General features: G+C 39.3%; 3 protein-coding genes across 3 annotated transcripts; all 3 read left to right on the forward strand.

Moving 5' to 3' along the window:
• Positions 1–2963: 2963 nt before the first annotated feature.
• Positions 2964–4896, forward strand: LOC131769807 (BTB/POZ domain-containing protein 6-like). The gene has a single exon (XM_059085535.2). The coding sequence runs from the start codon at positions 3114–3116 to the stop codon at positions 4434–4436; it is 1323 nt and encodes a 440-aa protein (XP_058941518.2). The 5' UTR covers positions 2964–3113; the 3' UTR covers positions 4437–4896.
• Positions 4897–7652: 2756 nt separating this feature from the next.
• On the forward strand, positions 7653–9530 carry LOC136282931 (BTB/POZ domain-containing protein 6-like). Its single transcript, XM_066171021.1, has one exon. The coding sequence runs from the start codon at positions 7978–7980 to the stop codon at positions 9304–9306; it is 1329 nt and encodes a 442-aa protein (XP_066027118.1). The 5' UTR covers positions 7653–7977; the 3' UTR covers positions 9307–9530.
• A 5035-nt stretch (positions 9531–14565) lies between these two features.
• Positions 14566–17744, forward strand: LOC131769787 (BTB/POZ domain-containing protein 6-like). The gene has a single exon (XM_059085508.2). It carries the CDS (start codon positions 14662–14664, stop codon positions 15982–15984), a length of 1323 nt encoding a protein of 440 aa, XP_058941491.2. The 5' UTR covers positions 14566–14661; the 3' UTR covers positions 15985–17744.
• The last annotated feature ends 555 nt before the right edge of the window (positions 17745–18299 follow it).

The raw sequence follows: 18299 nt of genomic DNA on the forward strand, positions 1-18299 counted from the left end.
CTGCCTGTAGAGGTGACAGACGTTTCGACAATCTGAGCGGAAGTCACACGTCTGGATTTGTCGGTCAGCGGTTGTGGTATTTTCGTCAGCTTTAGAAACTCTTTACGGTGGCCAATTTACATTTTCAACTGAGTCGATAAAAGCAAATTACCTTGTTATGCCGCCCACTGCACCGACGAAGCACCACAGTTTCTTTCGAATTCATCACATTAAATGGAAGCATCTCGATCGATTAGATGCATGCAAACATACATAACAGCACGAGCAAAGACCTGAAGAGCCTGGAAACAACGAATCTTTTCTGCGTCATTGGAGGTGAAAAAGTGTCACGACAACTTACCTGTCTTGAAATTGATTGCCTGTCAAAGAAAAGTGCATAGTATCGAATAAGATTTGTGAAGAGAACTGAAGGTAGAACATAGCAATGACTGGTGAAGATAATTGGCAGACGAAACTCCTAACTATTGTCGAGAGAACGATTCGAGTCAAACAAAATCGATGAGAGAAAACAATTAGACAAAAAAAATAAAAAGAAAGCTATTTGATCTTAGTCAGGTAGAGCTGACAGTATTTAATTTACAACCAACAAGCCAATTTTGGTAGGGAGAAATGTCTCTTAAATCCAGAGGAGCGAAGGTTGATTTCATGCCCTCAGTGGAGAGTAGCAGTCAACCCCAATTTCCAGCTTTCATGTTTAGTCGAAGCTATAAGCATAGGTGGAAATAAGGTGGAGACTCCCCCCTCCCTTTTAGTAAATTACAGCGAAACTTAAGCGATTGATGAGGGTTTAGAGCCTATTACTGTCCACAGAAACCTGTTCCAGGTGATCAGTTAGAAAGAAAAATAGCGAAATAGCCAACGGTGCGCTAGGAGCGGAGGAGTGAAAAGGTAAGGGAGGCTTGGCTCACAACGGCACCCGACCCAAGCCTCGCTCGTGTTTTCACTCTTCCTCTACTATGTCGCTGTCTAGTATCGCGCACTGTTTTATTAACTGAACGCCTGGAGTAGGCTATGTTCAATGGCTTTCGAATTGATGTATATGGGGCAAAAAGTAGCTGTACTGTATTAATTTCTAGCATGAACATAGAAAAAGGAAAGGCACAAAAAAATAAAAACAAGGCGGCTAAAAATGAAATTCTCTCGAATATCAAGAATCCACGCGCAAGATTTGATAACGCCGGGGAAAATTATAAAACGTTCTCATTCAATTATCGCACGTCATATAAACTATAACTTTAGAAATTGGGCTTTTCTTTGTTTTTTTTCACCTGTTTTTAAACATGTGATAAAAATTAACTCGCTTTAACAGCTGATAGCCTGTATAATCACACATATACATTATCTGACTGCTATCATTTGCTATCAATAATCGTGACCGTGGTTTCACTTTTCCCGAATTTTCAACTATTCTTTCCTTCTCAAAACTCGACACCCTTTCCGCCAGAAAGTGAAGTTGCCCACCCGTCTTCAGCTTTCTAACAAAAATCTTTTCTATGAGAATTGTCTACGTGAATTGCGAATTCTCTAAGTGAACTGTTGTAGTAAGATGGCGAAAAAGAGCTGGCAGAATAAAATAATGCAGAAAACTCTTTTTTTATTAAATGATCAACGTGCCATACGTCATGCTAATTCAGTTGGATTTTGCCTCCTGAATAGTTTTTCAATTTCGAATTTTCCAATTTTTGATCCAATTTACCCAAGAGAAGCCGTTGAGATCGGCAGAGAATAAGGAAAATCTGATGAACGTCATTGAAGTACCAAACGGTTAAGCTATGAATGCTCACGATGTGTTTCGTGATCAGTGTGAGCCTGTTATTAATTTGCTTTACATTCAACTTTATACACCGAGAAGAGACAAAAACGGGGGTTTCCCTCAATTTGAAGACACTAAAGGGAGAAATCCTATCCCTCTCGACCTCTTCACTGTCTGACAAAGCGAAATGAAGACCTCTCTGTACTTTTAAGACGGAGTCTTCCTTGGGAATTTCCCATTCATTCCAAAATTACAAAAAGCTGCTGTCAGCACTTTTTGCACCATTTTGCGCTGACACGAGATGCACAAAGATGACTCTTGTCATTTCACTCTGTAGGACATGACTGTCGATGAGCAATGTCTTTCGCTGGTTATTTCGAAACCAGATTGATAATCATCAAGAAAATTCTGAGAATTTAAGTTTTGTGTAGCATATGTGACTCATTGCCGATGCAACTGTCCGGTGACATCTCTTCTCTATTGAAATGAGATATGTATGATGATTCAAGTTTTGTTACCTGCGCTTGTGCTTAGGGTCGGAGGTATTCATAAAACGTCTTGCCAGAAAGGAAAAGAAAACTGTGCAGATATATTGCTTGTATTTTGAAGTTGTAAAAGCGATGGACTGAAAAAAAAAAGAAAGGTTATTGAAGACAATGATAAATTTTCCAGACAGGTCAGATACTGTTGAGTTGTAAGAAGAGACAAAATTAACAAAACAAATCTTCAGAATACAAATTGCCATTTGTTTGGAGCGGTTACTCAGTTTTTGAAGAATATCAATTGCATCGTCACATTTCCCCAGTCCCTCGGCTCTTCGTTAAATCGAGGTTCCACCGTAATGACGAACTTTACTTGTTGATTTTCCTTTTAAATTTTTGTTACGATCTTGTCTTAAAAGGCACCAAATAGGTTCTTTGATTCTGGCCCGTGCACAAGATGGATGCATTGATACTAAACCTCGCGTTAAATTTCTTTAAAGACAGAAATATTAAGATTTGAATTGAAAAAGGTTCTATGTACCCCTTCCCTAATCCCTGACCCTAACCGATTGTGGGTGCAAAAAGATGGTAGACACGTTATGAGTCAATCATTCTGCTGTATTTTTTATTTCGATAGAATTTTCAGATTGATCAAACAACAATATTAGTCAAACTGCTTGAATTTATCAGATTAAATGAAACCGTTTGTCTATCGTAACTTCGTGAGCAAAGGCTCAGAGAGCCCGGAAACGAGGAATTTACTCCTTTGCGTCACTCGAGGAACAACTTTGTCACGTCAACTGATTCCCTTGACGTGAAAGGTTCATAGTATTCAATAGAGTTTACTTTGTGAAGAGAAGTGAGAACAAAACCTAGCAATGGCTGCTGAAGATAATTGGCAGACGAAACTTCCAACTCTTGTCGAAAGAACTGCCTTCATTTTCAACAGCAAGATATTGAGCGATGTGAAGTTTGTCGTTCCTGTTTCGACTGATGAAAGTGAAAGTAAGAAGGTGATCCCAGCTCACAAGTTTGTGCTCGCAATCAGTAGTCCTGTGTTCTTTGCCATGTTCTATGGTCGAATAGCGGAGACTAAAGACTCTATTGAACTGCCTGACTGTGAGTACGAGAGTCTGTTGGAGTTATTTCGTTTCTTGTACACCGACCAAGTGAATTTAAGCGGAAGTAATGTGATGCAAGTGCTGTACTTGGCGAACAAATATCTGGTGCCCTCGCTTGTCAAGAAATGCAAAGGATATCTTCAAGGCAACCTGATAGCGTCGAACGTGTTTTGTGTTCTGCCACACGCACAGAAATTTGAAGATAAAGACTTAGAAGATCGATGCTGGAAAGTGATTGAGGAGCAGACCGAAGAAGCGATGACGTCAGATGAATTTGTTGCAGTTGAGCGATCTGTTGTCGAATCTGTTGTGAAGAGAGAAGTGTTGAATGTGACGGAAGTGGAACTGTTCAAAGCTGTTGATCGTTGGGCCACAAAAGAATGTGAAAGGCAAGGGATGACTTCCCATGGAGAGACAAAGAGACGAATTCTTGGAGAAGAAATTGTGAAAGGAATACGCTTTCCGTTGATGGAAGAGAAAGATTTTGCATCTGTTGTATTTGATTCGCGAATCTTAAATTACGAAGAGCTTGGAAATATGATAAAATACTACAACGGTATTTCAACTACTCCTTTGCCGTTCTTACAAGCCAGTAGAATTGATTCCACTATACACCGATGCTTCAGGTTTGAAACGTTTAATTCCCCAGTGGAACGCTGGGAGTACAGTGGAAAAACTGACTGTATCATTCTCACCGTCAAGAAGCCTGTTAAACTTTACGGAGTTCAGCATTTTGGCTCCAAAAGCGGCGAGTATACGGTTACAACAGACATTGTTGATCCCGTGGACAACACTTCGCTTGTGAGTCGAACGAGAAATTATACTTCAAAAAAAAGCGATACCCATGCTTATTACGGCTTTGATGTGTTGTTCGATCGTCCTGTTATATTGAAGGCAGATAAAGAATACAAAGTAAAGTCGCTCATCAAGGGCCCTAACTCTTGGTACAGCGAAGACGGGCAAACATCAGTGGAGTGCCAGGGAGTGCAATTTACATTTAGTAGCACGGGGGATAGTTCTAATGGGACCAATAAAAGCAGAGGACAGTTTCCTGGAATTTTGTTTTCAGTATCCAAGTAGAAATTCTAACGTTACCCGCATTGTTCCGTCAGCACTTTTTGCTCCATTTTGCGCCGACACGAGTCACACAAAGATAACTCTTATTATTTCTGTCGCTAGTTATTTAGAAACTAAACAGATAATCACCAAGAAAATTCTGAGAATTGAAGTTGCGTGTGACATATGTGACTCATTGCTGATGCAATTGTCTGGTGACATCACGTCGCTATTGAAATGAGACATGAATGATGATTTAAGTTTCGTTCCCCGCGCTTCTTCTTAGGGTTGAAGGTATTCATAAACCATCTCGCCACAAATAAAACCGTGCAGAAATATTGCTTGCATTTTGAAGTTGTAAGAGCGATGAACTGATAGAAAAGAAAGGTGTTTGAAGACAGTGTTAATTTTTTTCGACGGGTCACTCACTCTTGAGTTGTAAGAAGAGACAAAATAAACAGAATAAATCTTCAGAATACAAATTGCCAGTTGTTTGGGGCGGTAACTCAGTTGTTGAAGGATATCAATTGCATCGTCACATTAAACATGGCTTTGCAGTTTTCTCTTTCTCTTTGATCGGAGAGAAAAAAATTATTGTCTTTGAACTGTTGCCTCAAATAATAATTGATGTCACATTGTCTGAGATAAGACCCTCACTAAAGATACTGAGAGCAGACCAAAGAGATACCTATTGAAGAAATCTGGCAAAAGAAACTTCTAACACTTGTAGATAGAACCACTTCTATTTTCAACAATGAGTTACTAAGCGGTGTTGTTGTTCCTGTTTCGTCTGCTGAAAGTGATCCCAGCTCACAAGTTTGTTCTTGCAGTCAGTAGTCCTGTGTTCTTTGCCATGTTCTATGGTCAAATGATGGAGACTAAAGACTATTGAACTGCCAGACACCGCACAAAAAACCTATCAACCATCCCACGATATAACGAACATGGTTTTTTTCCCGCAAATTCGTTAAATGGAGGTTTTCGATATAACGAGCCCTCGATGTAACGAACCAATTTTCCCAGTCCCTCAGCACTTCGTTAAATCGTGGTTCCACCGTTACTGACGAACTTTACGTGTTAATTTTCGTTTTAAATTTTTGTAATGGCCTTATTTTTAAAAGGCACCAAATAGGTTCTTTGATTCTCGCCCGCGCACAAGGTGGATACATTGATACTACGTGAACTGTTACATTTCTTTAAGTACAATAATTCTAAGATTTGAATTGAGAAAGGTTCTATGTACCCCTTCTCCCGTCCCAGACCTCCCCCCCATCAATCCCTTCTACAATTCAGCATTGGTAGTTATTACGTCACGGGCGACGAGCTGGGGAAGAAGAAATGATCGAAATACGAATGGGAAACAACGTTAATACTTCATATAGACATATCAGTTGTAAAAATGGTGAAAATGGTGTTGTAAAGCCGGAATGGTATCGGTGGCATCCGGAAGGGCATCAAGAAGTATCATATTTACGTTTTGTAACTTACAGCGCGATGTGCGTGGCGAAAAAAGAAAACCAAAACCGTGGCTCCCAAATAATTCTCCCACCTTGCCCCAAAAAATGTTTAAATTTTTCGCAACTTCTCCTGTACCTGTTGGTAGGTCAGGCCAAGCCCTTATGGTCATTGGCCCCCGTATAGCTGCTAACTGTGGCTTATAAATACAGGCGTTTAGTGTTACTTGTAAAACTCCTCGAAAAGGTTTACGAAAGTTAGACGAAACGCGTCGAAGAATAAAACAGCTTTACAACTGCTGTTCGCAGAGTGCTGCTCACCAGTTTAGTTCTAAACACTATTTTAAAAAATTAGTTGCGATAGCTGAGGCCAGTTTTTCCATGCAAGTCGTCTGGATATACCTTTCGCTGAGGCGCCTACACAACATTTCTTATTTAACTTATTGGAACTCTTTACCTAATTTTGCTATATCAGCTTCCAGTTTGAATTCCTTCAGAACTCGATTACTGAATTATCCCTGTACATAGTTTTGTTTTGTTATCTGGAAATGAGATTTATTCAGATTTTACTTTTTGTTCATTGTTTAGTTGTTTCTCCAGCTTCTTTCTTATACAACGTATAGTTATTTATATTAGCCTTGGAGAGCAGTTTTTATATGGGAATTCAGTTTCCCCCATATTGCTTTCCTTTACCTATTGTACTTTTATATGGTAATTAAGATTTAATGAATATTACATAGTTATTGTTAGTTATTAATATTGTTGTGGTTTTTATTAATAGTTATTGTATAGTAGAATTTTGCACAGTGGTAAAAAGCATCATTAAACTTGTTAAACTTTCACCTGCCGTTCGGTTCGGACGTTAAGTTTTCATTCTAAGTGCACTTGTTAAATTGAATAGGAAAAAAAAAAACACTTCGAACGGAAAACAGAATTATTTTAACGTCTGGATCTTTTGGACAAAGGTCTCCTAAACGAGTGGCCTTGATTATAAATATTTAAGCATGGTTAACACATTTAGCCTTAACTTGGCTGTTTCTCGAAGCTCAATGTTTTCTTACTTGCCTTTTTCCACGTGAAATGGGGCGGTTGAATTTACATAATAAACACTGAAAGAACTACAGCTGATGGAAATATTAAACTTCTTATCTTAGGCTGTGGATATAAACTTTTTAATGACTCTAAAAATATAAAAATCGCGAACAAAATTTTTGTAGAGTTGCTTAGCTTTTCATTTTTCCGGAATCGAAAGTCGATATTGCAAAATTCAAGTGAAAAGCAAGACAACTGTGATTAACGCCTCAAACAAGGCAAGATACTTATTTTTCGTCATAAAATAAGTTACATATCGTAAATATCATTCTTCTTGATGCAGCAAAAATTTTGTTCCAGTCAAAGCGTTTGGAAAATTGCTCAACTTTTTAAGCAGCGAAGTGTAACTTGATAACATTTTGACTTTACAACACGATTGTTTTCTGCAATTTACAAAACGTAAATATGATTCTTCTTGGTGCTTTTCCGAATGCCACTGATGCCTTTTCCGATGCCTCTATTGTTTATTACAGCAGTAAAAGATATATGTACAATCAACACTTTTGAAGAATTGCTTAACATTTTATTTAGCAAAGTATACTGCTAACATTTTGGCTTTACAAACACTATTGTTTTCTACAACTACAACTGATATGTCTCTATATGACGTATTAAAGTTGTTTCCCCGCTGACCATTTGTATTTCGATCATTTTTTCTTCCCCCGCTCCTCGCCCGTGATGTAGTAACTCTCTTCGGCATTAAGGACCGATTATGGATGCAAAAAGATGATAGATGCGTAATACGTCAGTAAACCTGCTATATTTATTATTTCGATAGAATTTTCAGATTGATCAAACGGCAATATTATTCAAACCCTTGTAATATATCAGGTTAAATGAAACCGTTCGGTTATCGTAACTTCATGAGCAGAGACGTGGACAACCTGGAAACGAGGAATTAACTCTCACGCGTGACTTGAGGAACAAATGTGTCACGTCAAGCAATACCTTTGACGGCAAAGGTTCATAGTATTCAATAGAGTTTGATTTGTGAAAAGAACTGAGAGAAAAACCTAGCAATGGCAGCTGAAGATAATTGGCAGACGAAGCTTCCAACTCTCGTCGAAAGAACTGCGTTCATTTTCAACAGCGAGATATTGAGCGATGTGAAGTTTGTCGTTCCTATGTCGATTGGTGAAAGTGAAAGTAAGAAGGTGATCCCAGCTCACAAGTTTGTGCTCGCAATCAGTAGTCCCGTGTTCTTTGCCATGTTCTATGGTCAAATGGCGGAGACTAAAGACTCTATTGAACTGCCTGACTGTGATTATGGGAGTCTGCTGGAGTTGTTTCGTTTCTTGTACACCGACAAAGTAAATTTAAGCGGAAGTGATGTGATGCAAGTACTGTACTTGGCGAACAAATACATGGTGTCTTCGCTCGCCGAGAAATGCGTAGAATGTCTTCGAGACAACCTGAAAGCATCAAATGTGTTTTTCATTCTGCCTCACGCTCAGAAATATGAAGATAAAGATTTGGAAGATCGATGCTGGGAAGTGATTGAAAAGCAGACGGAAGAAGCTGTGACTTCAGATGGATTTATTACAGTTGAGCGATTTATTGTTGAATCTGTTGTGAAGCGAGAGGAGTTGAGCGTAACGGAACTAGAACTGTTTAAGGCAGTCGATCGCTGGGCCACAGCAGAAGTCCAAAGGCAAGGATTTACTCCTGATGGAAAGACAAAGAGACGAATTCTCGGGGAGGACATTGTTAAAGCAATACGATTTCCATTGATACTAATGAAGGATTTTATGTCAGTTGTATTTGATTCTGATATTCTCACTTTTCACGAGGTTGGAAACATGATGAAACATTACAGCGGCGTTTTAAAATATCCTTTGTTATTTAAGGACACCGTAAGGAGCCTTTTGTTCCGATTTAATCGATTTCCAAAGGTCTTTCCGCCAGCTCATAAAAGGGGAATTTGGTCATACTCGGGTGGAGCTGACAGTATTGAATTTACAACAAACAAGCCAATCTTGCTCCATGGTGTTCAGTATTTTGGCTCAGACGGTGGCAAGTATACTGTTTCAACCAAAGTTAAAGTTTCAGCCCACAATTCTTGTCTCGGAAAGGAATCAGGAACATACTCTTCCATAAAGGAAGAGACTAATAATTATTATGGCTTCGATGTAATGTTTGATCCGCCTATTCGTTTGGATGCTCATGAAAGCTATAGGCTTGTGTCGCTTATCAAGGGTCCTTTATCATGGCATGGAGAAGAGGGAGTAACGTCTTTTGAATCGAAAGGAGTGCTGGTCAATTTCATGAAGTCTGTGGAGAGTGCCAATGGGACTTCGGAAACGAGTGGCCAATTTCCAGCTTTCATATTTAGTACTTGTCAGGCATAAATAATTGGAAATTAGTTTTGGATTGTTTTTGCTGCTAATAGTTGATGAAGTTAAAAATTATTGAATACGTACCGTACTTTTATTCGTTGCGACCTTGTAAGTGTTCAGAAATGAATTAATTGCTACGACGGAATATTGGAATGCTTTTGGAATGTTTCACCTATTACTTAAGTTGTAACATTAAACAATAATGACTTTCTGGAATAAAAATAAACCTTCGAACAGTTTGTTGTATCGTCAGCCAGAAATTAGATGGAGAATCCCCCCGGTAAATAAAAGCTTTACTTTGAGACCAGTCAGTATTCTCGGGGGGAAGGGGGGGGGGTTGGTTGCAGGATTTGGGGGATCACAAGATTTTCAGGGAGAATGGAGGGGGGATCTGTCGTCGCTAACAGAGTATAAAGAGGGGACTATAGAAAATTGACTGCCAATAAGGGGTATCATTAGAATAATACAGAGCCTTTGGAGTGGGGAGGGGGGGGGGGTTGGTTGCAGGATTTTGGGATCACAAGATTTTCAAGGAGAACGAAGGGGGGAATTTGTCGTCGCCAATAAAGTATAAAGAGGGGACTATAGAGAATTGACTGCCAATAAGGGGTATCATCAGAATAATACAGAGCTTTACGGGGGGAGGGGGGGAAGGGGTTGCAGGATTTAGAGGATCACAAGATTTTCAGGGAGAATGAAGGGGGGATCTGTCGTCGCCAATAGAGTATAAAGAGGGGACTATATAAAATTGGATGCCAATAAGGGGTATCATCAGAATAATGCAGAGCTTTACGGGGGGAGGTGGTGGTGGTGGGGATCAAACTAATTTTATTTTGACTCAACCAAAGTTTTCCAGCCACCCCCACTGTTTTGAATAATCCTTTACCGTTCGTACAAACCCGAAGAGGTATTTCCTACAAGCAACGGTGTCAGAGGTTTAACGAGTTCGCCAAAGGCTGGTGTTACAGTGGCATCAGCCTTGACTGTATTCTTTTCTCCGTCAACAAGCCTATCGAGTTACACGGAGTAGAACATTTTGGTTCTGAAGGCGGCGAGTATACAGTTAAGACAGACATTGTTGATCTCATGAACCACACTTCGCTTGTGAGTCGAGCTGGAAATTATACTTCAGAAAGAAGTGACACCCATGCTTATTACGGCTTTGAAGTGTTGTTCGATCATCCTGTTACTTTGGAGGCAAATAAAGAATACGAGGTAAAGTCGCTCATCACGGGCCCTCCGTCGTGGTACGGCGGAGATGGGCAAACATCAGTAGAGTGCCGTGGAGTGCAATTTACGTTTCATTATTTTGGGCGAAATTTAAAGAAACTGGTATCGCTAACAGGGAAGAAAAACTGATATCGAGATCTTGGGAGTGAAGGGGTTAATTAGTAACAGAAGGATGTGTGTCAGCATCTAGTCAGTTTTCGGACCCAAAAATCACAAGAGGTGTGTACTGGTTGAAAATTAGCAAGCACTGATGAAGAGTAAGACGGGAGCTGCAATGAAACCGGGCGCATTTCAGGCATTTCACTGTGATGTTCTCCTCACCCACCTTTTATTCACATCACAGTCTGAACGTTTAAGCCCACAATTCTCCGTCACTACTCATTATTTTCAGGCCTATGTGAGGGTCTCAGTGGGGTCAACCGTTCGCCGTAAAACGGCCTAAAAACTCAGCCAATAGTGGTAAAAAGAGATATATTTTAAGTGTTTGTCGTTAATAAGTTAACCGTAAACATTTTTCCTATCTCCAGTATGTCATTATTTGCGGTTAACTGTTAGTCGTAAAATGGCCAATTTTCTTACCGTTAGCAATTTGACCATTTTTTGCGTATTGAAACTACGATTTGGCGGCCAAAAAGTGTCTCCAATAAGAGTGCGGCCAAAACGATCATGTTTCATCGTTGTCACGTAGAAAACTGTGAAGATACGTCGGCAACTATGGTGGAGAAATGAGAAATCTAGAAGGTAGGATAATGCGAAGGAATAAAATGTTATGTCAACAGAAACGAACACAGCCCATTCAGTAAGGTCAAGACTGGACTAGTCCCCGAAAGAAGAAAATTTTACTGGGAGTTCAAGCCAGAAAATAAAAGAATTCAACCGAGTGTTAGAGAAATCGTCTAACAATATTTCGCCTAGTTTAAAATGGTCAAGCTTTTTTTCTCATACTAATGATGAGTGACATGAATTTACACAAGTGGTTTTCACATTGCAATTCAAAATTAGATCGAGGTCGTATGTGTCAATTAGCCACGCCAAGATCGTTAGTGTCCAAAAACTCAGAGTAGTACCGCATTCAGATCGGTACCAACGTTCTATCAACCTACGGCACAAATTTTGGACTCGATGAGGATGTGTTTCATCCACTTCGTCAAATGAAGAATTTGAATAAAACTTAGACCGCACCATGGCGATGACTACTAGAGAAAAATGGCAGACAAATCCCCCAACTCTCATATAAAGAAATTTGTTTGTCCCGAACAACGATTTTTAAATTGTGAGCTCAATCCCTCTTTTCTAGAGCCGGTGACCCGATTCGAGTCAAACGAAATCGAGGAGAGAAAATAATTAGACAAAAAAAATAAAAAGAAAGCCATTTGGTCTTAGTCAAGTAGAGCTGACAGTATTTAATTTACAACCAACAAGCCAATCTTGGTAGGGAGAAATGTCTCTTAAATCCAGAGGAGCAAAGGTTGATTTCATGCCCTCAGTGGAGAGTAGCAGTCAACCCCAATTTCCAGCTTTCATGTTTAGTCGAAGCTATAAGCATAGGTGGAAATTAGGTGGAGACTCCCCCCCCCCCCCCCCCTAGTAAATTACAGCGAAACTTAAGCGATTGATGAGGGTTTAAAGCCTATTACTGTCCACAGAAACCTGTGATCAGTCAGAAAAAAAAATAGCGAAATAGCAAACGTTGAGCCAGTAGCGGAGGAGTGAAAAGGCGAGGGAGGCTTGGGTCATAACGGCGCCCGACCCAAGCCTCGCTCGTGTTTTAACTCTTCCTTTACTATGTCGCTGTCTAGTATCGCGCACCGTTTTATTTATTGAACGCCTGGAGTAAGCTATGTTCAATGGCTTTCGAATTGATGTATATGGGGCAAAAATTAGCTGTATCAATTTATAGCATGACCATAGAAAAAGGAAAGGCACAAAAGAATAAAAACAAGGCAGCTAAAAATGAAATTCTCTCGAATATCAAGAATCCACGCGCAAGATTTAATAACGCTGGGGAAAATTGTAAAACGTTTTCATCAATTATCGCACGTCATATAAAGTTTGGAAATTGCGCTTTTCTTTGTTTTTTTCTTCTGTTTTAAACATGTGATAAAAATCAAGTCACTTTGAGGGCTGATAGCCTGTAAAATCACACCTATACGTTATCTGACTGCTATTATTTGCTATCAATAATCGTGACCGTGGGTTCACTTTTCCCGAATTTTCAACTATTCTTTCCCTCTCAAAACTCGACACCCTTTCCACCAGAAAGTGAAGTTGCCCACCCATCTTCAGCTTTCTAACAAAAATCTTTTCTATGAGAATTGTCTACAGGTCTATGTGAATTGCGAATTCTCTATGTGAATTGTTGTAGCAAGATGGCGAAAAAGAGCTGAAAGAAGAAAATAATGCGCAAAACTCTCTTTTTGTGAAATGATCAACATGCGCCATAAGTCATGCTAATTCAGTTGGATTTTGCCTCCTGAATAGTTTGTCAATTTCGAATTTTCCAATTTTTGATCCAGTTTACCCAAGAGAAGCCGTTGAGATCGTCATTGAAGTACCAAACGTTTAAGCTATGAATGCTCATGATGTGTTTCGTGATCTGTGTGAGCCTGTTATCATATTCATTTAGCGGTAGCATGAGTTAAATTAATTTGCTTTACATTAAAGTTTACACACCGAGAAGAGACAAAAACGGGGGTTTTCCTCAATTTGAAGACACGGAAGGGAGAAATCTTATCCCTCTTGACCTCTTCATTATCTGACAAAGCGAAATGAAGACCTCTTTGGACTTTTAAGACGGAGTCTTCCTTGGGAATTTCCCATTCATTCCAAAATTACAAAAAGCTGCTGTCAGCACTTTTTGCACCATTTTGGGGTGACACGAGATGCACAAAGATGTCTCTTGTCATTTCACTCTGTAGGACATGACTGTCGATGAGCAATGTCTTTCGCTAGTTATTTCGAAACTAGACTGATAATCACCGAGAAAATCCTGAGAATTTAAGTTTTGTGTAACGTGTATGACTCATTGCCGATGCGATGTTGAAGGATATCAACCGCATCTTTACATTAAACATGACTTTGCAGTTTTCTCTTTCTCTTTGATCGGAGAGAAAAAAATAGTTGTCTTTGAACTGTTGCCTCAAATTGTTGTCACGTTGTGTGAGATAAGACCCTTAAAGATACTGGGAGCAGACCAAAGAGATGCCTATTGCAGAAATCTGGCAAACGAAACCTCCAACTCTTGTTGATAGAACCACTTCTATTTTCAAGAATGATTCACTGAGCGATATGAAATTTGTCGTTCTAGTGTCGTCTACTGAAAGTAAAAGTAAAAAAGTGATCCCAGCCTAAAAGTTTGTTCTTGCAATCAAAAGTCCGGTGTTCTTTGCCACGTTCTATGGTCAAATGGCGGAGACTAAAGACTCTATTCAACTGCCTTACACCAAAAAAAATATCTATCAACCATTTCCCGATGTCACGAACATTTTGGTTGTTTTCCGCAAATTCGTCAAATCGAGGTTTTCGATGTAGCGAACCGTCGACATAACGAAACAGTTTCCCTAGTCCCTTGGCACTTCGTTACATCGAGGTTCCACTGTAACGACGCACTTTACCTGTTCATTTCCTTTTAAATTTTTGTTACGATCTTATGTCTTAAAAGGCACCAAATAGGTTCTTCGATTCTCACCCGCGCACAAGATGGATGCATTGATACTAACGTGAACCGTTAAATTTCTTTAAAGGCAGAAATATTAAGATTTAAATTGAAAAAGGTTCTATGTACCCCTTTCCTCGTCCCAGACCCTCTCCGCAATCCTCTCTATCATTCAGCGTGTGCAAAAAGATGGTAGACACGTTATGAGTCAGTCATTCTGCTGTATTTTTTATTTCGGTAGAATTTTCAGATTGATCAAACAACAATATTAGTCAAACTGTTGGAATATATCAGATTAAATGAAACCGTTTGGTCATCGTAACTTCGTGAGCAAAGGCTCAAAGAGCTTGGAAACGAGGAATTTATTCCTTTGCGTTACTCGAGGAACAACTGTGTCGCGTCAACTGATTCCCTTGACGTCAAAGGTTTATAGTATTTAATAGAGTTTAATTTTTGAAGAGAACTGAGAGCAAAACCTGGCAATGGCTGCTGAAGATAATTGGCAGACGGAACTTCCAACTCTCGTCGAAAGAACTGCCTTCATTTTCAACAACGAGATATTGAGCGATGTGAAGTTTGTCGTTCCTGTGTCGACTGGTGAAAGTGAAAGTAAGAAGGTGATCCCAGCTCACAAGTTTGTGCTCGCAATCAGTAGTCCTGTGTTCTTCGCCATGTTCTATGGTCGAATAGCGGAGACTCAAGACTCTATTGAACTGCCTGACTGTGATTATGAGAGTCTGTTGGAGTTGTTCCGTTTCTTGTACACCGACCAAGTGAATTTAAGCGGAAGTAATGTGATGCAAGTGCTGTACTTAGCGAACAAATATCTGGTGCCCTCGCTTGTCAAGAAATGCAAAGAATATCTTCGAAGCAACCTGATAGCATCGAACGTGTTTTGTATTCTGCCACACGCACAGAAATTTGAAGATAAAGACTTAGAAGATCGATGCTGGAAAGTAATTGAGGAGCAGACCGAAGAAGCGATGACGTCAGATGAATTTGTTACAGTTGAGCGATCTGTTGTCGAATCTGTTGTGAAGAGAGAAGTGTTGAATGTGACAGAAGTGGAACTGTTCAAAGCTGTTGATCGTTGGGCCACAAAAGAATGTGAAAGGCAAGGTGTGACTTCCGATGGAAGGACAAAGAGACGAATTCTTGGAGAAGATATTGTGAAAGGAATACGCTTTCCGTTGATGGAAGAGAAAGATTTTGCATCTGTTGTATTTGATTCGCGAATCTTAAATTATGAAGAGTTTGGAAACATGACAAAATACTACAACGGTCTGATAAATACTCCTTTGCCATTCTTAAAGGCCAGTAGAATTGATTCCACTGTGCACCGATGCTGCAGGTTTAAAACGTTTTGTTCCCCAAGGGTTTTCTGGAAGTACGATGAGACTCCTGACTCTATCATTCTCACTGTCAGGAAGCGTGTTAAAATTTACGGAGTTCAGCATTTTGGCTCAGAAGGCGGCGAGTATACAGTTACAACAGACATTGTTGATCTCGTGGACAACACTTCGCTTGTGAGTCGAGCAGGAAATTATGCTTCAGAAAAAAGCGATGCCGATGCTTATTATGGCTTTGATGTGTTGTTCGATCGTCCGGTTATTTTGAAGGCATATAAAGAATACATAGTAAAGTCGCTCATCAAGGGCCCTAAATCGTGGTACGGCCAAAACGGGCAAGCATCAGTGGAGTGCCAGGGAGTGCAATTTACATTTCGTAGCTCGGAGAATTGCTCTAATGGGACTGATGAAAAGATAGGACAGTTTCCTGGAATTTTGTTTTCAGTATCCAAGTAAAAATTCTAACGTTAACCAAACCGTCCATTTTACGTAGAGCCCCGTGAAAGTCTAATAGGTCATGCAGTATTGGATCAATAGACCTTTTTACAGTTCCCAGCGCCATATTGGAAATGCAACCGCGCATACATGAGAACGAGGCTGGGGTTGACTCATGTTAAATCTCTGTGAGAGCTTTTGGTGAAATTCGTACGTGAGCAGTAAAATTGTTCGATTTTTAAGGAAAATGGATGGTCCTAGCCGAAATCTCGATAAAGCTAATTTTTCTTCCAAAAAGAAAGGAAAGCTGTGTGCCGCTTTTGGTTGTTCAAATACATTTTATGGCCCCAATGGTTTGCCTACGAGCTTTCACTTCTTCAAGTTTATGCACGGAGGCATGTATTTTTGCTAAGTATTTATCGCTCTTTACTTATCTTATTCTCTGTGAATTATGGATGAGGGTAACTATTGTTGCAAAATTAGTACAAAGTTTCTAGTAGGTACCTGAATTGTTTTAAGTTCAGTAGAGCTTTTTTTTATTCTGGCAGCAAGTCAAGAAGTTCAGTGCTGCTCACCTGTTTACTACATGGCTTGCCTAAAACACTCCTAGCAGAGAAACTCTAGGAAAGTAATTGCTTTTAATAAAATAACCAAGACACTGTATCTTCAGAGTTTTCACTTATTATGGCAGACCCAGAAAGCTGACTCAAATTTGGTAGCAATTGTGACAAAAGCAGTTTTCAGTAGTTGTTGTTTTTGTTTTTTTATGATAGGATAGTAATCCACTATGGATGCCATATGGAACTCTCAAAAAATATTTTGTGTGCTGTATCAATCAATTTGATGCTTCAAATTGAAAAAAAGAAAAAGTGAGTTTCTCCAACTAAAAGAGTTCTTGACACAAAGATGAACTATGACACTAAATTTTATTATTCACAAAATTGTCCTCATAATAAAAAGTTTGATAGAAGTCTTGCAAAATATAATTTCTCATACATTTCAATGGTCTGAAAGATTCTCTTTCAAGCAAATCTTATGGTAACTATAACAGGATATAATAAATATCTTGATTTGGATATATTTCTCAATCTTTTAAGTATCTTCTTTACATCTCAAAATTATATCATAACATTGGTTAACACAATGCAGTAAGAACTAGTATAGCAAACCTTTGTGTCAGAAAGCCTCTGAGTGCTAAGAATGGAATATCAATTCACTGAATGTTTATCACTGACAGAAACTTAAATGTGTGTAAAGGACTAGCATTTTTGAGATCAGTAGCTGAGAGGAAGCATTTCTGTTCTCTTCCTTTAACCCTTAAATATCCAAGATCTGATTGTTAATTCTCCCTTCTAGTTTCTACACATATGCTTGTAAATAAGTTATGAGAATTTGATGTAAGATCATAACTTTTGCCTGATAACTTTCAGTATTAACATTATCTGTTTGCTGTATAGTGTTTGGAGAAGTTACATGAATCAGTCACTTCTGTGAGTTTTTAAATTGTCAAATATTTTGGTCTGATTCTTTCAATGGTGTGTTGCCACCTAATAAATTACCATGAGTTGCGAACTGAAATGGTTTTCAATGTATCACGAGCATAAGTTGTCCTGGGCCAGATGGGTATGAAAATATTATGACATCTGTTGGTTACAGTTTTCCTCATGGGTTGATAGAAACAAGGGTTATAATCAAGTGGTTCTACAGGCTCTATTGTATAGTTTCCCATAGGATAAAATGTACAAATGGCAAACTAAAAGACATCTTGGTGAACAAAATGGGAACAACTTTAACTGAAAAATATGGTACAACAACAACTACCACATCAACAACAGCAGCAATAACAAATCTCCTCTACCTAGAGGGCTGCAGCCTTTGTCTCGCTTTCTAAGCCATACTGAACAGCTTCTGTGGTACTTCCTGTGATGCGTTCCTCTCAACACGATGTGACGATATTCTAGTGAAACAACGGGGTAATCGTAAAGCTGACTGAAATTTATCTCGGGTAAATTACGGAGATTGCTCGCCCATCCAAGGGCTGAAATCCTTACCATAGTTACTTCGTATCTGAAGTCGCACTGGTTTTGTTCTAGGTCCTGGACATCTGTACGAAGTTCTCGGTTTTCTCCACCACTCGATGGAAGGACGTGTCACATCAGCAAAGTATAAACTTTCAACACTAAGTTGGCTCTAATTCAGCCCGTCGATTTTAATATATATTTAAAATCTCCCTGAGATCTCTTGCTTCGAGTTTCTGGATGTCATTTAATGACGAAATTTTCATATTGTTGTGTTAAAGAACTATTTTGAAGGGAGAAATCGCATTGAAAAGTGCA

This window comes from Pocillopora verrucosa, chromosome 8 (assembly GCF_036669915.1).
Source record: "Pocillopora verrucosa isolate sample1 chromosome 8, ASM3666991v2, whole genome shotgun sequence".
Taxonomy (NCBI): domain Eukaryota; kingdom Metazoa; phylum Cnidaria; class Anthozoa; order Scleractinia; family Pocilloporidae; genus Pocillopora; species Pocillopora verrucosa.

Excerpts from the sequence above, each read along its gene's own strand:
- LOC136282931 (XM_066171021.1), top strand. The coding sequence starts at position 7,978 with ATGGCAGCTGAAGATAATTGGCAGACGAAGCTTCCAACTCTCGTCGAA.
- LOC131769807 (XM_059085535.2), top strand. The coding sequence starts at position 3,114 with ATGGCTGCTGAAGATAATTGGCAGACGAAACTTCCAACTCTTGTCGAA.
- LOC131769787 (XM_059085508.2), top strand. The coding sequence starts at position 14,662 with ATGGCTGCTGAAGATAATTGGCAGACGGAACTTCCAACTCTCGTCGAA.